The 24,180-nt window shown below is 40.2% G+C and overlaps 1 protein-coding gene across 11 annotated transcripts in view; it reads right to left on the reverse strand.

Annotated features, from left to right (window-relative positions):
• Positions 1-1,186: 1,186 nt before the first annotated feature.
• Positions 1,187-24,180, reverse strand: part of FKBP5 (FKBP prolyl isomerase 5) — a 128,321-nt gene continuing 105,327 nt past the window's right edge. For all 11 annotated transcript variants that reach the window (XM_070245499.1, XM_070245498.1, XM_023624815.2 and 8 more), the window contains 6 exons: positions 20,344-20,500; positions 15,512-15,602; positions 12,761-12,844; positions 6,523-6,708; positions 3,955-4,194; positions 1,187-3,497 (listed from right to left, as the gene is read on the reverse strand). In XM_070245499.1, the coding sequence (XP_070101600.1) occupies positions 3,396-3,497; positions 3,955-4,194; positions 6,523-6,708; positions 12,761-12,844; positions 15,512-15,602; positions 20,344-20,500 (860 nt within the window). In that variant the 3' untranslated portion in view covers positions 1,187-3,395. The remainder of the gene's footprint in view (positions 3,498-3,954; positions 4,195-6,522; positions 6,709-12,760; positions 12,845-15,511; positions 15,603-20,343; positions 20,501-24,180) is intronic.

Genomic DNA, 24,180 nt, shown 5'->3' on the forward strand with positions numbered 1-24,180 from the left:
GGGATGCCAGTCTCAGAGAATATGTTCTAACACACCATGCTGAAAGAGGAGCTCAAAGCGCTGCTAAAAAGGCCAAATAAGAGGCCAGCTCCGTGGCCGAGTGGTTAAGTTCCCGCGCTCCGCTTTGGTGGCCCAGGGTTTCACCCGTTCGGATCCTGGCGCGGACATGGCACTGCTCATCAAGCCACACTGAGGTGGCGTCCCACACATGCCACAACTAGAAGGACCCACAACTTAAAACTATACAACTATGTACTGGTGGGATTTGGGGAAGAAAAAACAGACAAAAAAAAAAAAGATTGGCAACAGCTGTTAGCTCAGGTGCCAATCTTTGAAAAAAAAAAAAAGGCCACATAAGCATGGACAAAGCTCCTGATGCTTCTCATGCTGTGGAGTGGGTGCAGGCTGCCTCCGGTTACCCAGCTCACAGACTTACAGCCGGGAAACTTTCTCTGGCTCATCTTCAATATCCCTAGTGCAAACATTATTTGCTTAGAAAAACTGCAAATAAAAGGGAATTATTTCATTTCCAAGTAATTTAGCAGCAAAAGGGGAGGAATATAATTCAAATCCAGAGATGAAGCAAGGAATTCAGGGGAAGTGAAAGGTGCCTGGAGCCTGCGTTGACCTGTCTGCAGACCTTGGTGGTGCTACCAGAGCAAGGTGGCCACCTCTCCAGTCCCTGCCCCATGCCCCCTTTCTTTTGCGGCGTCACTCAGGATTTGCAGTATATGTGACCACATCTTCTTAAGCCTTCGGAGTACGTAATCATGAATATCTGACAAAATATGCTACTCAAGAAAGAGGAAATGCATTTTAACACAGAACATTACCTGATGTGCTTATTTATATTTTACATATTTATTAAAGGGCACAATTAAATCTCTTCATTTCCCCAATTGAACCTACCTTACAACCAGTTAAAATGGTGGAATATCCACTGGTTAATGAAAAAACAAAATCCTCTTGCTTTTCTCATTATTTGGTTAATTTGAACAAAGATGCATCATTCCACTGCTTTTAGCCCGAGGTTGATTTCAAGTTGTGCATTAGAGCGAGGAGCAGGACACTATTGTTTCTTGCCAATGTTCTGACATCTCATTTCTTCAGCTTGGCCCCCACCAGTTTTCAAACCAAAACCACCTTTCCTGAAGACTAAGTAAGCAAAACCAAGAACAAGGGGAAATCACGTTTTGCTTTTTTGAATTTATTTAAGGAACACAAAGTGTATCTGAATGATTTTTTTAAAAAAACAATCTATGTTTTAATTCATCATATGCTGCCTCACCACTCCAAATGCAGTCTAAAAGATGGTTCAAAGACATCTGCTGACTTCTAGACAAACTGTCTAAGATTAGTGAATTTCATACAAGAATGTGAAGTTTCTTTTTCTAGAGTGGTAAATGGTTTGCTGAGAACCATTCGCTCCCTTTCCCCTCTCCTCCACACACTCTTGCCCATTCCCCCTGGTAACCCCTGACACACAGCTGGGAGACAGTTGGCTGGGACAATCTAATTTTTGGAAGTTTTTTTGTTTGTTACCTACAAAAAGCTAACTGGTCTTTTTAGGATCAAATCTCAATGCTGTCCTCATTAGAGTCATGCTCTAGTCAACAGAGCTACAAATACTAAACTGTTTAGCAAATAAGCAAAATCAACTCTTGCTTTTCTTATTTCCTAGGCGAGACTGGGGCTTTTTGAAGAAATACCTCATGTAAAAACACAAAAAAGTGTAAATGGGAAATTGAAAGGATTTTAGTATCATTAAAAGAGAAACTCACAATTCAATTCCATTTGTCCTATGGAGAAGAAAACTAATATGAAAGGAAATGACTTTATTTTTAGGTTTTAATGTGGCTCCTACCAATGAAAGTGTTTTGTAAAAACCACCATAAAAATAAAAACTAATCTAAAATATAATTGCCAGTGTTATTTAGGATTTAAAAAAGTGAGATGTTCCAGGTTAAAGTGAATGTTTCCTTGGGTTGCCAAATGCATTCCTTGAGTGTTTCTTAGGCTGTGGGACTAGAAAGCCATTCAATCTCATTTACCCGTAAGGACTAAAATTCAACTACACATACATTTAAGACTTGCCCTAATTCAATGCCCAAGTACTGGAGATTTTAGGCTGGATGTACCTGCATGGGAAGCTGTTTTCAATTCTTTTTCACAACTCACACCAGAACAAAGAAGCTATCAGCGCAGAAGAAAGCTACCGCGAGTCACACCTGCAAGGAAAACCCTTAGTGTAGAAGAGCAACTACTTAATTTTTTCAACCCCACAAATTTGTTTTTTAAAATTAAGCACTTAGCAGTAAAAAGTCAAATTTTTTGCATGATAGAGTGTAAATAAAGTTCCATAAACCAGTATACATATGTTGATGAGCCAGTAATTTAAAAAAAAAAAAAAAAAAGCTGCATGGATCCTAAATGGATATGTACATTAATCCACTCCAGGTCAAAGATAGTATAAGAACAAGTCTTAAATTCTTAATAGCAAGGGTTAGAATGGAAATAAGAAACTGAACAGTAGTAATGCTAGCAGGCACTACTGTACTCAACATTATTTCCTAAAAGGAAAAGCACAATTCTCATTGCTCTTTTCACATTTCAGCATCTTAGAACTTCATCCAAAACAGGGAAAGTGAATCCAGAAACCCTCTCTGCTCATTATCACTGCTCAAGAGCGTTTTAGGAATGACAGAATTCCTCCTGCAGGACAGGCTGGGTGTGGGAAGCCCACTCTCGCCAGGAGGCTGGCTTACTGAGGAGGGGCTTGCGGAGGCAGCTAAGTCAGCAAGCGAGCGGCTCTAAGGTTCTGGCTTTCAAGTCTGCGACGCTGCTGTGGACCTGAGGGGCCATCAGACCCCTCTTACTGTGGGTTCTATGGGTTAAAAATGCAACACGTTGCAGTCATAGCACTTCAGTCATTTAAAAAACAGAACCTCAGCCTCCTTTCCCTGCCAAACTGCAGGAAAGGAGAAATTCATTAAGCATCAATTTTTACGTGTCTGCAGTGCTATTAAAGTTCAATCAAATGTAAAACCTAACAGCCAGCCCCAAATTGTTAGGATTATCTCAAGGGACCCTGAATTGGATATTCAAAGTTGACATAAACTGAAATGAGCTGGACTTAAGCTGTTGGCTCAACCTCTCCACACCAACAGTTGTCTCGGTTTTGTTCCACCTGGAGTGGTCCCACGCCACCCCTCAAAGAGAGCACTGGGCAGCAGCAGGGTGGCTGTTTTTTGGGAAGCTACTGGTTGCGTCATTTGCTTCCAGAATCACATAGACTATAACAAACTTTACATTAAACACTGTTCAGTCCTGAGTTGGGTGAAAGCCCACGGAGGGGGTGCCGAGTCCATTAGGACTCTGCCCTCCTTTGCGTGACGTCATACTCGGCCTTCGGCTTTCTCCTCTTCCATTGCTTGACTTTCTTTTTCGTTGCTGACCCCTTCTAAAGTCTTCTTGCTCATTGCTTTACTGGCCTCTTCCTGGGGAAGAAATAAGAAATCAAGAGGGTTGGAGAAAAAAGAAGTGCAATGTTCAACTAATTCCTGACTTCTGCAGACTGTGTCGGCTCTCAAACAAGGGGGCATCACAATGACTTTATTCAGGTTGCTGGCTGGGTAAGTCAGGGCTGTGCTGCCAACAGTCAGATGGAAGCTTTCACTTTCCTTTGGTGGCTATGTCTCTAGGGAATTTATTTTCCTCAGCGCTTGCACAGACATGATGGGTCCTCACTACTATGTGCCTTTGGTTAAGTTGAACAGCCCTATTCTACCTCTGGATCCAAACCAGTCTCAGATCAGATCAGATTTTCCCTATTCTTGTGCCTCTCAGGTTGTCTACCAGCCCCTGTGCCCTATGTTTAAACTTCTGAGAACAAAAACCAAAGGGCTAATAAGTCAGTTCTTGATCCACCTGAAGGCAAATGGGTTCTGCACGCACCTTTGCATCCTGCTCCGCAAACTTCTTGAACATGTTGGCATATATCCTGCGGTCCCGCTCGTTGTGCTCCTTAGCCTTTTTCTGGCACATGGAGATCTGCAGTCTTGCGGCCTTATTCTGGGGATTTACTTCCAACACCTTCTCAAAGTCGCCCTTGGCTGACTCAAACTCGTTCATGAGCAGCTGGGCTTCACCCCTCCTGTACAGGCCCTTCTCATTGGCACTGTCCAGTCCAAGGGCCTAGGAGCAGATGGTCTACATTTTAGAAAGGATGAACGTAACTTGTGGGAATTTTACGAAAGCTCTCTGGCCAAGGGGATTGGAAAAAGCCTATTGAAACGATGGGGCTCAAGGGAATTATACACTACTGATCAAAACATGAGTAACTACCCAAGTTAATTTATGTATTTAATGCAATTTCTATAAAGATCCCAAAGGGACTTGAGAGGGGGCTCTTGAAAGGAAGAAGTAAATAAACGCCCAAGAATGGCTGAGAGAATTTTGGAAAAATAAAACTAATGTGAGGGGACTTAACCTACCAGAGAAAAAGATATACTATTAAACTACTGAAATTAATACAGTTTGATGACCAGTCCATGGACAAATAGGTCAGTGGAATGGAACAAAGCATTCAGAAACAGATTCATGTGTATGTATACAAGAAGTAATAACGAAAAAGGCCGTAATGTAAATCAGTGGGGAAAGGATTCTCTTTGCAATAAATGGGGGCGAGACAGTGGTTCTCCACTAGAAAATAATAGTTAAATTCTTACCTCATATGATAAACACAAAAATAAATTCTAGACTAAATATATTTACATGCAAAAAAAAGAGTCCATGAAAATATAATAGGGCTATATTTAAATTTTTTTTTTAAAGCAAACCTAGTTGGAGTAGGTTTTGTAAGTACCACAGAGTCACTTTTATAATCTGGTAGGGAAGACCTTTCTAACTAGAAAGGAAAAGACAAATCTGACTACATAAATATTAAAGCTTCATTTACAGAAAAAGGTATCATCAACAAAGTTAAAAGATGTAAAGGCAAGAACAGGGCCTTATTGTCAGACAAAGGGTTAAGCAGTAATATACAGACTGCCTCAATAAACAGAAAACAATCCACTTGAAGGATGTGAATGGGCAATCACAGAAGAAATACAAATGGCTAATAAGTAATGAAAAGATGTGCAATTTTTCATTAGTAACCAGAAATAAAAAGGAAAAGAATTTTCTGTCCAATAATATTGAGGAAAAAACCCACCTATGATATTCAATGATAATATATAATGTATTAAAATTTAGAATTTTAATGTATTAAAATAATCATGTCTTTTGACCCAGTATTTCCACTTCTAGAAATTTATCCTATAGAAACAAGCCCACAAGTATGCAAAGACAGACGCTATGTAATTTGTAGTGTCAAAAACCTGGAAACCTGCCAAAGGGGACTGGTTAAATAAACTATGATAGTTACATGATGGACTGATAAGATGCAGAAAGATGTCCTTGTTTTATAAAACTACATATCTAAAGCTATACATTCCCATTTAAAAAATATATACACATTATGTTTCTTGGAAAAACGGAAGGAATACATGTTAAATGAATGGTCTTGCGAGAGAAGGTTAATGGGAATTTTATGAATGGACTTTCACTTTCTTGTATGTTTCCATAATGTCTGAATTTTGAAAAACTTTATACTACTTCTATAATAAAAAAAGCGCAAAGTTTAAGAACCGTAATTAACAATAACATCCCTTTCTCAGGCAAAAATTTAGCATAATATGATAGGGAACATATTGATCAACAAAACTCAGAATCTTAAAATTCAAAAATAATCTTACAAAGAATTGTGAAATAGTTGTTTTTCCTCTCCCTTTATGTCTTATCTTTAAGATAGTCCAATTATTAGCTTTAACCTATAGTACAACACAGACTGTTCATGTGAGATGAGATATCTGATGTAACAGTCAGCATCAGCTGGTGTATAAAACTATCAGAATCATGTATATGATAAACCACTGTCACAGAGCACTTGAGTACTAAAAGACCAATAACAGTATTAATGATATAAATGTAGGAAGGGAGAGGGCTGTAGATGCTTTCAAATTATTTATATGTATTCTTAATCAGTGAATAAACATTATAATAAAAAGTGACTAGCATACATCCTCTATACGAGCAGTTGCAGTCCGTTATATTAAAGTCCTGGAAGGCTAAAGTTAAATCTGTTCTTATTAAATTAAACTTGAGAACTTGTATGTCTAATCTGATACCAAATGCCCTAGATTTAAGGAAGGTCATGTGTGAAGATTGTTAAATTTTATCAAAATTTTCATTTATAATGCATTATTATAAACAGTTTAGGCATCAGAAAAGTCTAACTGTAATCTTTCTGAATTTCCCAATTCTGAGAAATGCTGAGAAATAAATAATCCCAAACAAATAAATACAACAAAGCAAAATGAAAAACCTTCCGACCATTGGCTGGGAGAAAGCAAAAGACTAACTATGAGGATGGAGAGAAGGGTGTGGATTGTTGAAAGTCCGTCTCTCACATAGACACTCTACCTTATCGCAGCATTCGACGGCTTTGGTGTATTCTCTAAGCTTCAGGTAGCACATGGCCAGGTTCAGGAAGGCAGCGAGCAGGAACGATTCAGAAGCTTTAGATTCCTTTTCTGATAAGCCATATTCCATCTCCAACCAGGATACTATCTTTCCATACTGAATCACCGCCTGCATGTACTTGCCTCCCTAGTAGGAAAAAAGCTAGTAATTACGTGCTGTCCACGCCCTGGAGGGGGTCCAAAAGAAGACTAAGCTCAGCCGTCTCTGAGAAACCAAATCCTCAGAACGAAACCACCTGTCATACTAACCATGGTATTTCATCATTTCTTCTGTTCTCAGCAGGTGGCCACCCAGGCACCTTTCTCTATTCTTTCTGAAGTCCCAGTGATCTCTGAGCTGGTGCAGGACCCTGCTCTATATAATGCTGTTCTCCAGCATTTACCATCTCATCCTTTTCAGAGGGGCAGTTCTTTCGGCAGGAGAGCATCAAGGTTTTGGGTTACATTCTTTGGTGCTAATATTTATCAGACTTTCCAAAGGTCGGTGAGTAGTTTTAGACGATGTCACCGACTTACTTGAAGGGGAAGTTACTTTTCCCTTTTCTCTGACAATCGGCACTGCACAGTAGATACTACATTCTGGCAAGTGTCAATCCCAAACACCGCAAACCTTAGTTATCTAAACCAGGGGTTGGCAAACTTTTTCTGTAAAGGGGCAGATAATAAATACTTTAGGCTTTGCAGACCAAACAATCTGTGCTGCAACTCTGTCATTGGTAGTGCAAGAGCAGCTACAGACAATATACAAATAAATGAGTGTGGCTGTGTCCCGGTAGAACCTTACTTACAAAAACAGGCTCTTGTTTGCTGACAAGTGATCTATAGACAATGGGAATACACAGAGTTGAACAGTAGCATCCAACGTTTATAACTATAAAACATAATGAGAAAAATCTCTCAATCATATTTTTGCTCTTTTACCTGATTAGTAGAATTCTAACAATCGTGAAAAACAATTGTATAATTAATTCATGAATTAATTATATATATGTTTTATATAAGAAATTACGGGGCTGACACAATATATTTACTGCCATTTTAGGATGAATTAAAGAAAGGAGTGATAGCTTGTAAATATACAAATAAAACGGGAGTACAGGTTAGGGATCTCCTCTGCAGGTGACCGTAAGCTTGAAAACAGATGACACCTCCTACCACACGGTAGAACTGGAGCTGGACCCATTAGGACATTAAATCCAATGTTTGACCAATGAACAGTGTTAGGATCATGTCACTAGGATGTATCACAGCCAAAGCAGTGAATACATTTCAACGTAGAGTTACATCTCCCCACACATACTCCAAACCTCACCAATGACTAAGAAGAGAAAAATCGTACAGTTGGTCGACGAGAATGTTTGTTGTAAAGGATTTCAAGCGGTTGGCAGAAGAAATGAGCTCCACCTGCAGAAAGGAAGCCCTGATGTCGACTTTTGGTGATGAGGATGGGGCAGACCTGTTCCAAGCGGAGGGCTGGGTATGAAAGAGGGCAAAGCTACATCCTTCCTGAATATCCCTCTTTGCAAGTGTCTTGTTTAGGACAGAGAAGACTTACAGACCTCACCTGTTCTGCTGTAGAAAGGCAGTGCAAAAGGATTCTGACGTGTTATGAAGGAGAAGGGTGCTAAAATCAGTCTATTATCCTCTCTGCCTCAGAAATTTGTGATACAGGTTATTTGTAAGAATACGACCCCAGGCCCCTTGAGAATAAACGCTGAAATTCTTGAGGAAATTATATTGTGCTTGCTATGGAATTGTGTCCCCCCCAATTCATACATTGAAGCCCTACCCGCAATGTGACGGCATCTGGACATGGGGCCCTCGGGAGGTAATTAGGTTTAGATGGGGTCCTGAAGGTGGGGCCCTCATGGTGGAATTAGTACCCTGCTAAGAGACACCAGAGAACCTGCTTCCTCTCTTCCCCACCTTCGAGCATCTAGGAAAGGTCATGTGAGGACAGAGCAAGAGGGCGGTCATTGGGACCCAAGGAGAGGCCTCTCACAAGACACTGACCCTTGCCGGCATCTTAGTCTTGGACTTCCCATCTCCAGAACTGTGAGAAATAAATTCTTGTTGTTTAAGCCACCCAGTGTATGGTATTTTATTACAGCAGCCCAAAATAAGACAATTCTTATATTTTGTCATAGCCTTAGGCTCACTATCCTCTTTTGGGTACCACTGAAAAAGAAGAAAGTCCTCCCCAGTTTCAGGGTTTGGCATTTTCTTTCTGTCACTGTCTCTTCTCTTGCTGAACTGAAAGCTCTGAGGACAGGACACATGTCCTATCCCTTTTGGAATATCCAGGGTTTAGCACAAAGAGGCCCTTAACGAAGGTTTGCTGAATAAATATTAAGGTCAAAGCAATACAATTATGGAATCAAAACTTTTCTATTATTGGGAGCAGAAATGGAGGTGTGGGTAGGAATGAAAGGTGTCATCTCATTTGCATTAGCTAAGAACGATAGGCATTCTTCCTCAATGTCTGGTTTCTTCTTCTCCTCTCCTCCTCCTCCTTCATCTTTAATGTACTTTTTCTGATTATCTCCTAATATATTGTTATGGCGGAAAAAAAAGAAGAGCCAGGGAGGACAAAGACCTAGATCCTATCACTTTGGTAGGTTCTGAATAATCAGAATGATAGAAAGCTATAGCTTCTAGAAAAACAAGTAACAGACTTCATAATACTTTCTTTACATTTATACAGCATTTTAATTTTGTGAAAGCTCTCTCACGTATATCATATATGATTTTATTTAGATCTCAACTTTTAATGAGCAAAAGTCTTCGTTCTGTGGTATTTCTGCTTCTGATGTACTAAAACAGGCATTCTCAACTGGGGGCAATTTTGCCCCCCAGGGGACATTTGGCAATGTTTAGAGATGTTTTTGTAGTTGTCACAACTTGGAGGAGGCGTGTGGTCTACTGGCATCTAGTGGTCAAGGTCAGGGATGCTGCTAAATACCCTCCACCCAAACAGAATTATAGGGCCCCAAATGTCAATAGCGCTCAGAATGAGAAATTCTGTACTAGAAGAATGAAGAAAGGAGAAAACAGGCAGAGTAGACTCTTCTTATGAGTAGTTGTTGTTTTTTTAACCCAAAATGCTAGAGTTTTAGATGACTTGTTTCTAAATCACAGAACTGGTTTCTTGGTTCAGCAAAGGTGGTCAAAACATAGCAAAGCCTGGTTTGTTTGAAAAAGCTTCAGCGAATGAAAGGTGATCCTTAACTAGCTTGCTTTAGAAATGCTTTTTTCCCAAGGAGCACAAGGGGGCGCAAGAACCCCATTATCACTGCAGCGTCCTCAGCCTTACCACTCTGCCTCCAAGTCAGAAAAGAGAAGCACTAATAGATAGTTAATATTCTTGTCCTGCAGAATACTGCGAGCTATGAGGGCAAAGACCATGTGTTACCTGGCTTGCCCAATGCCTGGCACAATGTCATGTTGTTATCTGTGTTTACTAATTATTTTCAGACCCAAATGAAGAGACTCCTCTCCTATCTTTCTTCTAGTGTTGAGGATGATATGAGGAGTTTACAATCTAAACAGCAAAATCATTCCCATTTAAAAGTTGAGTACAATTCAACCCTACTAAGGGGAGAGATTTACCCACTTAGGTGTAAACCAAACCGACAGGTCAATGAAAACGGAGCTCCAATATACATATAGACGGCATGAAACGTAGATTTTTATTTCACCCCATCGTTGTTCTCACCCACACATCTGCAGTCTACACATGCACACCGTGCCAAGTCCACTCATACCCTGGGAAGAAGAGGCCGGGGAGGGCAGTGTGGCAAACTGAAACCTGCCCTAAAATTTGAAAAGGGAATGTGCACAGGAAACTATCTACTGACCATTTTGAAGTCTTACAGCCAAAACTAGGATCACTGCTGAGATCTTTTACCTATAATTATAAAGGTGCCTCCAGGGAAGTTTTTAGGTGGACAAAATGTTCAGAGACATTCTGGAGAAAAGTCTTAGGTCAGTGGTTTTGAACCTTTCATTAATTTCCCCCCAATGGACTAATGTTTCGAAAGATTTTGTCTATCAAATTGCATATTAAAAATAATACGTTCCATATGTGTGACTGCTGATCCAGATTTTATCCAAAGATCAGTAATTTTAAGAGGGATCATAACATTATGAAATACACAAATGACTATTAAAATTGTGATGCTCTGAAGCAACAAAGTTAAGTAATTGTACTGACACTTAACCACTGCTTTCTGCTACTGATCACTCATTCTGGCCATCTGTCTCTATATATTCAGGACATAGCTATATGACACGTGGCTTGGCAACATTATTTTGTTACCAAAAGTTCTGAGTCCCCAAAGTTCTGAGTCATCAGCAACCAATGAGCTTCCGAATATCAGCTGTTTTACTACATTGAGTTGATATAATTCTAGTCAAGTGCCAAATGCCTCACCATCTCCCTTCAGCGGTTAATATTCTATTTAGAAGTTGTGGGAAATACAAAAAATACATTTAAAGCCTCTTATGGACTCCAGTTATGTAGGAAATGCCATTAAGAACCCATGGTCTTAAGAGATTTTGCAGAAAATTTTCTTTTTATTCTAGTGTATTGTGTATTTGGATCTACAAATAACCCATTTCGAATCTTATTTGAATAGTTTAGAAGTATCCAATATGTCTCAATTGGAATTAAAAAGAAAATCTAACTTGCTCTGGAGAGTTTAGAAGCTCACAGAATTTTAGGGCTGGGAAGAAACCTGGGGGTCATCTAATCTAACTCCTTTACTTTTCACATGGAAAAATAACCTCTTTGGAGCTTAAATGACTTTAAATCATTTGGAGCCATAAAGCCCAGTTTTCCCACTTTGGAGCTCATTCCACCACACTTCAGTGCTTTCTGGCTGTCCATACATTAGTACATATAATAAATAATTATAAATCAATATAATTATCTAAACGAACAGATTTCAAATTTGTTTAACTATAACTCGGTAAGAAATGTTTTAAATTATGATCCAGTACCCACTCACATACAACTGAAAAAAGCTTTATGAAACAAAGTTTATCCCTATTACATAAGGCAGTACACTTCCACTAAACTGATTTCATGACCCAGTAATGGGACTCCTCTCAAACTTCGAAAAACAAGAACCATACATGTTGCCCTCTGGCTGTGTTAATTTTGTGTTGATTACACAGTCTTAGATAATTCTCTACTTGTTTTATGTGGGTTAACATGGTTGTCCATGTCCAGACAAGGTTGTCAACACAAAAGCAGGTCTTAAAGCAGAGACTTTATAAAGACTTGATGAAGTACATTTACGCGTCACTGCTTAGACTGTTGAAAACACCATCTAGTTTTTATTCACGGATTGCAGTGGCAACAACAAAAGAAACCTTGACGAAAGCTCTGTTCTTTCACAAACTCTCCTCCTCACTAAGCCCCTCCGCTTGACACGGAGAAGGCACATCTGGAGGCAGGGGAGCAATGGGCAGAGCATTCTGATTAGCAGTGAGCAAAGTGCTGTTTCATTTTTTCTTATATCTAGGGGTTTAAGATCTAAGCAAGGAAATGACATTCCTACACATTACAAGAAAGGGTTTTCCAGAAGCAATCAATGACAAATATCATTCAGGAATTTCTGAAGATTCCTCACAAAAGCAAGTGTGGCAGGAATCATCTTGGCCATCAGAAGAAATTAATACTCTCCTCCTGGCAGTTTCTTTTGCAATTGGTGCAAGTTTTCTTTCCTTTTCTCGTGTGCTTTAGTGACTTCACCAAGACAGTGGAAAGGAAAATGATATGAAACTTACCCCTATGAATTCTATTACTCAGTAACAATTATTCCATTCTTTCTTTGTTTTATTCGACAAACACTTGTTGAGTGCCAACTATGTACCAAACAAGATGCTTTAGGCCTTGAGTGATACAGTGGTGGGTGAGCAAGCCAGACCTGGTCTGCCTTTACAGAGGGTTACAATCTAGAGTAAAAGGTGTAAAAGAGGCATTTGTAATCTATTTGTCACATTAATTCATTCTTTCTCACCATTTCTTATATTGAAAATGACAGACTTGTAAAAATTCAGGCTTATTTTTACCCAGAGGGTGTTGATAGAATTCAGAGTAGGGAATATCAGTACAATTCATTGACACTTGAGTAAATTCTGAAATGGAAAGGACTGTACGAGGACTCACACACCTTGAAGTACACAGTTCCTTTCTCTTTGACGATGGCAGCCTGCTCCAGTTTTTCTTTGGTATCCATCTCCCAGGATTCTTTGGCCTATTGTGTAAATTTGTGACAATGGTTAGATGAACAGAGAGGAAAAAGCATCAGTGGATGCCCATAAGAAGAAACAGTAGCTACTTCTACTCAAAACACACTGGCTTTTAAAACTGTGCCACCGCCAATTCACTGCTGGGCAAGAACTCACTCTCCACGAGAAAGCTACAGCTTGACCCATGCTGCCCAAGGGGGAGGAGTGGGCAAGAATCCAGTAAAGAATATAAGCTGTATACACTGTTAAAGAGTGTGTCTTCAGAATTATAAGGTGAGGCCACACAATCAAAGCTATGGTCCCTCGTTTACCTCCTGCAAACTTTGCCACTAAACTGCTATGATAATTTCAACAAGTTGTTTCTCTCAAGCTCAGTTTGCAACTCTAAAATTGGAACACTATCGTAGTCAAGTCACAGTTGTATATTCATACAGAATTTTAAAAATTCCCGGTCATGTAGTTGTCTCTCCATGCTAAAACAACCAGATATACTAAAGCCTCCAAATTACATCAACTTGCAGATGTATACTTCAGAAATTTCAAGTAAAACATAATTGGGAGGGTAAAGCTGATGCAAAAATGTTATTTCAAAGCCATAAATAAATGATTTCATGATCATCTGCAAATTTGTATTATGTGTATAATTACTCTCCATTATTACAGATACAAATCCAGACAACTACATTTTCATTACAAACAGCTGGATTTAGATGGATCACAGAGAGTCAATAGACAATCTGGGGTTCTTTAGGGAAAGTGAAAATGGCTGTGTCAGTGCCATTTACTGCACAGAAATTGTGAGGCTTAAGGAGGGTAACTGTAAAAGTCTCTCTATTCGAGACAATTAGAAGTGTATTCCTGGTGTCACAGCCCCCTCCCCTGCCTTAAAGTGAATAATGAGTTACTAGTATTTCTAGCAACCCTGTGTTGCTTTCTAATAATTTACCTCTATTTTTTTTAAGACTGGCACCTGAGCTAACAACTGTTGCCAAAAAATTTTTTTCTTCTTCTCCCCAAAGCCCCCACAGTACACAGTTGTATATCCTAGTTGTGGGTCCTTCTAGTTGTGGCATGTGGGATGCCACCTCTGTGGCCTGATGAGCAGTGCCATGTCCGTGCCCAGGATGTGAACTGGTGAAACTCTGGGCCACCGAAGCTGAGCACGCAAACTTAACCACTTGTCCACGGGGCCAGCCCAATTTAGCTCTATTATTTAAAAATCTAGTAACATGGGCCCTTTGCATTTTTTATATTGGGTTCAGTCTTTATGGAGTATAAATATATTCTTAATACTATGAGGCAGAAAATTAGGTCATGTTTCCTCCAACATCACACACCTTCATGTCGTTTCAAATATACCAAGCAGTGCTGCATAGAATATACTCTTGGAGCGATGACCTAGCACAGGTTGACTGTAGCATACCACAGTGAGAATGCTTCTAAAGGAGCAATGTCCACTGGGCCATGGATGGAAAGGGGCCGGGGGTTACTTTATCAAATGGAAATAGGAAAGCCCAAGGTCTAAATAACGATATGCTAAAGATTATTTTCTCTTTCCTTAACAATAAAAAGCATTTTGTGCTATGAAGACAGCATTGGAGGATCAGTGCTGAGCTAGCAGGCCTTCAGAAGAGGGTGCCTGACAACAAGCAATGGTCATGACGACAGCATGTTTGTTTTGGGGAACGTGAAGTGTGAGGGGGATGATCAGGAACGTCACCGTTGGGAGGGGAATCCCAAAGCAGTCCTCCCCCGACTTTCTTAGCCAAAGTTACAGGATGAGGACAATGATTTCCTTTCTGAGTCTAATAACATATAAACAGTCACATTTCCGGCCCAAAGCTTAATGTACAGAACATGGAGGTAACAATGTGGGAATGAAAAAGGCACACAAAGATGCCGTTCTCGAGGCTCTCGGGGAAGGGTGGGGCTCTGTGACGCAATGGAGACTCAGCTGGACACTACAGCACACCCAGCTGAGGCATATGCTTTGTGTTTGTCCAGTGAAGCTGCTGCTGGGAGCCTCCGGAGGCAGGCCTGAGAGGAACGATGCTCAGGGAGACATGCCATTCTGGAACCCCGGGCAATTGACAAACTCTCTTTTTTCTACTTGGACAGGTATGAAAAGAAAAGGCCTAGGGTTAGTACGTTTGTCTCTTGTGTCCCTTGTCACAGAGCCTGGTGGCCCCTGAAGCCTTGCATTTTGGATAACAACTTGGAGCCAGGGAAAAGGCCTCTTCATGACTCCAGAGAAGGGTACAATCCGTTCAGCACTGGGAAACTGCGCCCCACTCCCCCAAGGAGCTGCTTGGCAGAATGTGAACCTTTTTGTCTTCAACCCAGGAAAAAAAGTACAAAAAGAACAAGTCTAGGAACAAATAAGGGAACAAGTCTTGGATTCTACCCAAAAAAGTTAAAAAAAAAAAAAAAAGCTGACACATAGGAACAAAATAAGAACACTGAGATCCTTGGTTATATATCAGCTGTGCTGTTTCATTGTCCCATTCTCCAGCAGCAGGGTCAGAGACGAGAGACAAACTTGATTATGAAAAGCACAACATACAAATCAACACCATCTCTCAACACCACCTAGTAAGATAAAATACTAATTTATAGCAAGTGGATAAAGAAGAAATCTACCATGATTTCGGAGAAGTTGGTTATTTTCTCACCTTTTCGAAGCTCTTCAGTGTAACTTCATATATAAGCTCAGCATTAGGTTCAATGCCAAATTTAGGCTTCCCTGCCTCTCCAAAACCGTATCTGAAACGGAGAGTAAAAAATAAAACTTTAAAAGGATCGGCGTCTTTCAGGACTTGCAGGCATCACATTAGCAGAGACCCTGAAGACAAACCAGATGTTGACCAGAAGACAGACTGCCAAGTACACTGCTGTGGTTTTTTATGAAACCAGGCTAGATTTAGGTTTCTTTTCTCCTTCACGTTTACATGTAATGCGACACCTGTACTCCTTGGGACAGCTTGTTTAATATGATCTTAAATGTCACTGCCTTTTTTCTGCTTGACTTTATATCTAGTTCTTTTTATAAAACTGCTATTATTTGGCTATTGAGACTTCTCCCCGAAGCTTTCTCTGCAGGAGGACAGAGAAGACAGGCACTATCAGTCTCATAGCGTTGTTTGTTAGAGGTAGGTCTTAAGCTTTTCACTTAAAGGGTTGTCCCCTCCAACAGTACCACTTCCAGTCAGATAAGCGGGCGGAAAGGCTCACACATCAGGAAGGAAATACATTCTCACACTATTTTTTCAAGACGTTTATGAAGCACACTAGAAAACACAAATGATATAACAAATATATTATCAAAAAGAATAGCCCTGGCAAACTCGAACACCTCGTCAAGAGGAAGACTCTCCTAGCTCTGTGGCTATCACACTGTCAAACACTAGACCTTTTAGCCGAAACTTACTGAATAAAATGGCTGAGGATCTATACATTGTTCTTTTGGATCATTTAAGATCTTTAACAAATGCAAGGCATTCAAGGAGCACACATCTACTAGAATGGAAGTTCTGCTGGAGCTCCGTCTCGTTCAATGGTTCCTCAGTGTAGAACAATGGCCAGCATATTAGTAATGGAAGGTGTTCAGTGGAATATATTTTGTTCCCATCTGCTTCAAGCCAATCTACTCTTTAACACATGGAATAGCATTGCAAAAAACTTAGGAAACCCAAGCTTTCAGGCTATCGGTTGAAAGATGTCAATACCAGGTCAATGCTAATACCTCCAGTTTTCTCTGGGGCAAAAGGACTGGAGGGGAACCCTTGTATCTTGCTGCTTGCACCACTTTCTTTACCCCTCACCTGAATTTTTCAGGAAGAAAATGCTTACTCACTCACCTCCACTGTTACACAAGCAAACGGAAGCTGGAGCCAGAGAGAGGCAGAGGGATACAGTGAGAGCTGGCAGGAATGGGGTGTGGTAGCTTTAATAGCAGGGCAAAGGGTATCTTCAGCAAAGAAATAAAAGGACATAATTACCAGTGGCCAATTTTAGGAAGGAGTGACTAGTTTTCTACTTTGAGCTCTCAGACCTATATATCTCCTATTTTTGTTTTTGCCATCTGGTAAGTAAAGAACATTCCTTAACTGCTGGGAACTAGGTAGGTAGGGGAGTCCTTTCTGAGCATACCGACAGCATGTTATATTTGGAGCCCTGTGCTATAGCAGCTACAAATCCAACAGATGAGCTGGCACTTGCCTTAGGACCAGTGGCTCTCAACAGAGGTGATTTTAATCCCGCCCACCCCAACCAGGAACATCTGGCAATGTCTAGAGATTTTGAGTTTGTCACAACTAGGAGATCCTCCTGGCATCTAGTGGGTATAGGCCAGGGACACTGCTGAACATCCTACATTGCACAGGACAGCCCCCACAATGAAGAAACATCCAGCCCAAAATATCAATAGTGCTGAGGACGAGAAAAACTCATCGTCAAATAGGGGCCCCATGACTAGGGTGAGGAGTGTGGGGGTTGGGTTGAGGGAGGCAGCAAACTGTCACAGTTGTCATCAATGGGATTAAAGAAGACCGAAGAAGGTTATTATTTCTACAATTTCTCTTGGGTAAAAATGAAGAGATTCCGTGAAGATGTACATGGAGAACATCATCCTAGGGAGGCATAAGCTCACAGCAAACTGTTCTGGAAGCATCTAACCTATCCTCCACATTATACAGGAAGTTGTCTGACATGCTAGATCAGCCCAGGCAAGGAAGGACCCAGGGCACACAAAGCATCTGACTGAAAGACAGGACACCACAAACGCAAGTACAGGACTTAACTAAAAGACAAGCTGGGCTACAGTCACACAAGAAATCCAGTATTAATGTTCTTGAATTAACAGTTGCCTGCAGAGAGGAAAGACACAAATAAGGACTATTAATGACCATTAGACCTTTATGTGCATATAAGAAGCACTTGTTCAGTAAGTTCCTACCAACTGCTCCCTTTTCGCAGATGAAGAAACTGAGGCTCAGAGAGAAGCACTTCCTCAGAGTTACACAAAGAGGCAGTGGTAGAGCCAAGATTTAAATTGAGACTCTGTGTGTCCCCAGAAAATTGTTTCGTTTTTGACTTACACTGCCTAATAATTAGACACTATGGCTCTTGGCAGCCTAAGGTTTTGATTGGGGCTGGCGCAGAACAGAAACATAAGGAAGAAAAAAGTTAAAAATAACCATACTTTACCTAAAATGAAAAAGATTATTCAGTCACAGTATTTAAAACAGTATAAAAGATATTGTCCTGATGAGAAAAGAGAGAAAATGAGTTCTTTGGAAGTATTTTATGAGTTTCTTATTCTAAAAACATCCCGCCAAGGAGTCCGTCAGAATCGAAGAGAAGGTATGCCCTGGAAATCTTGTGGAGAATGAAATACAGATGACAGTAAGAGTAACAGAGAGCACATATCTGCAACAGCCGTACTTACAGCAGCACTCGGATGCAGTGTCCTGTGTGGGGACTCTGAGTCAGACAGCGAACTGACTGCACTCACGTGCCCCGTTGCAGGGATTGTCTACACACAGGGATAATGCCACGCAGTGCACGTGTGGACAGGACAGTCTCCTGTTGCAGAGGATGCACTTTATCTAAACTCCTCAACTACTAACCAACATCTTGAAGAGAAAATAACACGTTCCTTTCTAACTATGCTAAATTATTTCCATAAAACATATGAAAAAAACGTTTATAACTAGAAATTTATGAAAACCTGCCAACTGCTTTTATGACTGAAAAGATCTGAAAAATCTACCATATGTTAAAACAGGATTTCCTTTTTCTTGTGGTCTGAGGGTAAAATGGAAAAGAAAGATAGTCATCACAATAGTAATAATAGCTAATTTGCTGAGGGGGTGTGTGCGTCAGGTACTCTGCTAAGTTCTTTACGCGCATTATCTCATTTAGTCCTCCACAGCTCTGTGAGGTAGATGCTGCCGTCCCCACACTGCAGAAGGGGAAACTCAGGCTGAGGAGAGTTAAATGACCCGCACAAGTGCGCACAGCTGGTGAGCTGCATAGCTGGGTTTAACCACTAATGACACAACAATTTAAACTTGCAAGGAACTATTTGCATTAATAAATATAAGCAAAATTTCTATTTTTCTTTGCCCCTAAACTTGAGACATCTTCCCACACAACTGCGTTGTCAGCTAGGTTCAAGTGTTAATGAACTGACTCATAAGATAATATATGCCCACAATGTATACAGAACTTATCCTCAACGGGCTTAAATCTGAAAACATACATTGAACAAAAATACTACTCTCTTTATATGAGTCTAGAACTACTACAATTTTGGAACACCAGATTAAAAATAATTAGATATTATTTGAATACGGAGGAGATAGCTTTCTCTATGCTCTACTTGATTTCAAAAAGTTCCTTATAAGAAGAGAGAAAAAGGTTCACCCGAGGATGAACGACAGATAGAGACTAAATGCAAATAAAACACAATGGAGCGGGAATACGGCAGTGGAAAAAAAGAACATGACAGAGAAAAAGAAGGTATTAAATAAAAAGTGCCTCAGTAAAAGGCTCTAGAGAGCTCAAGGTGTAGAGCATTTTGGAAGGATTTTCAAGTGAGTGGTGGCATGGCCACATCACTTGAGAAACAGGATTATGGCTCAAGTGTCAGGGCAAAGGGAAACATCCACTGGATTACTACTGCGGCCCCACAAAGACAAGCAACTGTGCAAAAGGCACAGTGTTACCTACTGGCGAGTGCAAGTCATCAGATTCTCAGTAACTCAAAATGCTACTGACTGATATCCAAGGAGCCAGAGGAGGAGGAGGCACGAGATAAGCAGAGGCACTTTCATGCAAACAGAATCAAAACACCCTGGTTTCTCTCAAGGGTCCATTTTTCAAGACAGAAGGGTTGGATTCGTAAGATCTAAAAATAATACCAAACATGTTTTCACAAGACAGACTGTTAGTGTCCGATAGTTCTGAGCTTGGAAGTGCTAATGGATATCCTTATGATGGGAAAAATTTAGGCAAAAATGAGTCATCTCCGCTGCCTTTAGATCCAGGAAGAACACTCTTTTTTTCAGGGACTCTGTATAAGAACAGGTGGCACAAATTCAAGTGGTAATAAATCATCAAAACACTTCTTCTCCTTCCACCCCCCACATGTTTTACTGCCTCATGCCTAATTTAGAGAAAAGGGAAGGGGGGCAAGAGAATCACGTGAGCAGGGTAAACAGCTTCCTGTCTGGGCAATATGGCAGACAAAACAAATAAACAAACAAGCAAAACTTGCCTGTCACTCTTATCCTTAATACATATGAATCAAGTAAACAGGCTCACAAACCTTGGTGATATTGTAAGGCCCATTAATTTACTCCATGACTAACTGTAGCCTGACTTAAATATTTCCACTGTTAGCGTTAACCTCACTGAAAATACCAAGACATCGGTTGAAAAAGCAAGCACATTCTTTTTCTTCAGATAACTTCACTCTGTCCTGAAACGGTATGCTGCTTACCGTGGTCCAAGATATAAAATACATTGTTCTTCCCGCTGCATTTTCTCCAGGGCTTTGTCAATTCCAATTGGAATGTCGTGGTCTTCTCCTTCGCCAACGATGAATACCACATCCCTGCAATCGAACGTCCTTTCACCACAGCGGCCTTCCAGGTGGACTGAGGGAGAGGAGACAGGACAGTCAAGAAAGCTGCTGCTTAGGACTGGCTGACTTAGGGCAGTGATACATGAGTATTTCTCCTTTCTCATTTCATCTAGAGACAAGTAGGTAGGTCTTGTCGAAGCTTAGTCCACCTAATCTGGAAATTTAAGAGCAATAATATTTCTGTTTTAAGTTTAAACTTACAATTGTTGATAACTATATCAATAAGATAGCTTAGGGGGTAATAAAACCAAGTGGAAACATAGGTTTAGCTTAAACCTACTGTATGAGTGACTTCCTCACCTGTTAACACAGGATCAAGAAATACCAGGTTATTTAATAGATAATTATAAAAATGTCACAAACTTAATATCAAGTATATAATGGCTTAAATGTTTATAACCCCTTCTTGGAATTCAGAGGCTTGGATGAAAAACTACTGAATGGCTATTTCCCCAATGATAAACAAAAGTTAACTGAATATAGAAACTTTTTTTAAAGATTCTTAATCTCATTCAAATCTTTTCCAAATACATTTGAATAAAAATGGAAAACCCAAAGGCAACATCATCAATAATTAACAAAGCTACCTCCCTTAGTAGAGTACAAATGTAAAGTGCGAAGGAATCAATAGTCAACTATAACTTCACAAATCAAATTACTTAACCTCTGAAACGTCAATGGTCAATTTCTTGGGGCCTAATTCCCCATTCCACTCAGCTCATTCCACTCAGACTCACTCAGCTCATTCCCAGGGTAATTTCACATTACATCAGGGGTTTTTATGTTTTTTTCAGGACAAAATAGGAAAAACGCATATAGATATATATTATTTTCTTGATCAGTTAGCCATTTTTTTCTAGGATAAATAATTCTCTGAAACTTTCCAACTACTTTTATATTAAGGATATTCATTCCTTTCCATTTAGGTCTTTGACTCAATAAGAAAAATGGATGGCTTGTATGATAGCACAACAGTCACCAAGCAATATAATAATTTGTCTTTCATAAGAAAATTCTTTGTTCCTACTTCTGCAATATATAATGGCCTAGATTCAAATGTAAAGATTTCCTAAAATGCTTCTTGTCTAAGACCGGCTGCTCTACGTTAGATGAATAACTTCCTTTAGAGAGACTAAAAATCACTTGTTCTGTTATACTCATTCCATGAGACAATTATTTTCCAAATAGAAATTCAATTTGAACTTACTTTACTTTTGAACTAAAACATCACCTGGATATTTATTTATGCTTTGAAGCTCTTTTCTCATTCACTAGGAGACTTGTTCCCATCGCAGACATAGGATGGAGTCTCAGACGCTTGCGCCAAAGTAGAGAAGGCCTGACTCTCCACTCCAGTCAGACCCTGCAGACAAGCACAGGAGCTAGCCCGGCTCTCGGGGTGGAGCCGGCAGACAGGGATTTTGTTCCACGTCCCCTACTCCAAACGTAGATGATTCTATTACACTCACTTTTGGAATGCTCCAGCTAAAAACACTTAACTTGCAGCACATTGAAAGTTCTTTTGAATTGGAAAACATTTTCAAAATAAACTCAACTTTATTACTTTCAAATACATACATACTACAGAGGTTCTGCAGGGAGCCTAAGGCTTAAGATATTTTTTACTAGAGTAAAAGCTGATGTTTCTAAAGGAGTTGAGGGTTCTGAAAAGTTTGTGTTCATAAACGTTTTTAAATTTGCCCAAGAAATTTAATTTAGACTAATGCAATGACACTTTTTTCACAAAAAAAGATTTGCTGAGTTAAGTGAATTTCAGCCCCCATAGTGTGGAATATCTCAAATACTGAGATTTATTATCCTAGTAGCTCGCAACTTGGTTGACAGATCTCTTTGTCTAAGGTTTATTGTTAGAATGATCTTCCTCCCCAAAGGAGAGTACATTAGTAGGGGAGGAAACTATAAGTACATTCATTGTGGTTTTTAGTTGATCAAGTCTGAATGTGTTTTCAAAACAGGAAATCCAGAGACTCTGCAAAGGATTCCTGCCTGTGTGTCAGTTTCCTAGCCTGGTTTTCAGCTTGATGCATATATTTGATATTAAAATTATAGAAATAATTTCGGAAGTTCTCTTTAGATACAATAACTCACCATATTACGAAAAAAAAGGATTGGCTACTGATAAACATGTTGGGAAAGAGAAGTGAAGCAAGCAAGCCAAAAAAGAAGTTCAAGTCAAATTATAATGAAGGCATAATTAAGAAACCAAACAAAACATTCATTGCAGCTGCTCTAAGAGAGACAAATCATGGAATGTTTGTGGCCACCTAACAGGAAGGTAAAAAATTGCCCTTATAAATACTTACTATGTACCTTATATACAGACTAATCTTTTTTTCTGGTAAATCTAACTTTTGTAAATTGAACCTGAACAAGCACTACCTACAGTACCATAAAATTATGAACTGATAAAGTGATAAGCACACACACCAATTTATATGTATATATAAAACCATCACCTTTTACTACAGTCATGTGTCACTTAACAACAGGGATACGTTGTGAGAAGTGAGTCGTTAGGCGATTTCATAGTTGTGTGAACAACACAGAGTGCTTACACACACCTAGGCTCTACGGCACTCATCTTACAGGACCACTGTGGCACACGCGTTCTGCTCCGGAGTTGAGACAAACATGGTCACGCGGCACCCAACTGTACTGATATTATCCGGAGTGTTGGGGCAAGAGGAGGCAGCAGACTGCGGGAGCACACGGCCCACTGGTCCTTTACATCCACAGGCGGCAGAGGCTATCGTTCTGCTACCTGGATTCTAAAGCTGGAACACTGGTGTGACAAGTTCTACAAGACTGCCGACAAGAACTTACACAGCACCTTGGAGCCACAGAAACGCCTGCTGACTGCCACAGTAGGGGCCCCTTCATGGTGACAGATGCAGTCAGGCCTGGCTCCCAGAGATGCAGGGGTTTTTTCAAACTGTCTCAATAATTGCTACCAAAGAAAACTGTGGCAGCTCTGGCTGTGGAAGACCTGTGGTTGCTTTTGACCTTGCATCTCCTAGTGCAAATACTCACTTAATAAATATTTAATAATAACCATCATGACTCACTGGGAGCTCGGCCTCTAGGGCTCAGGAGGTCTGTTGCTAATTCCGACCAGCATGATTTACGGGAAGTAAATGATCTATGACGTGCCCAAAGAGAATAAAAGTACATACAGGATGCTTCTACTTAGGGTTTTTTTGGTAGAGAAGGAAATACACAAGTTAAAGAGGGGCAACACTTTCTCTTGACTTAAAGTCTATGTAACTTCAAGAAGGGGGGAGGTCCTCCAAGCCCCTCGAAGTCACACCAAATCAAATTACCCGAGCTTAGCTGCGCAATCCGAGTATAACCACATCAAGTGAGCCCGGTCTGCTGCAAAACATCACTTAAACTGGAGCTCTGACTTATTGTTCTCTTACTGCCCTAGAGCGATTTTGTTTTGAAGAGCACAGAACACCCTGTTCTGAATGTGGCTGGCACATGAACTCGATGTGCTGACAGCAATTTGTACTCCGATTAAAATAGGGGGGAAAAGGAAAGAGAGTGCACTGCAGTAACAAAAACTGGAATGCACGAACTCAAAAACTGTGTAATTTGTATTTTAGGAAGCAAAACTGAGAAAGTGCCTCCATAACCTAAAAAAAAAAAAAGCGCTGTAAACGCTCCAGCCTA

This window comes from Equus caballus, chromosome 20 (assembly GCF_041296265.1).
Source record: "Equus caballus isolate H_3958 breed thoroughbred chromosome 20, TB-T2T, whole genome shotgun sequence".
Lineage (NCBI taxonomy): Eukaryota > Metazoa > Chordata > Mammalia > Perissodactyla > Equidae > Equus > Equus caballus.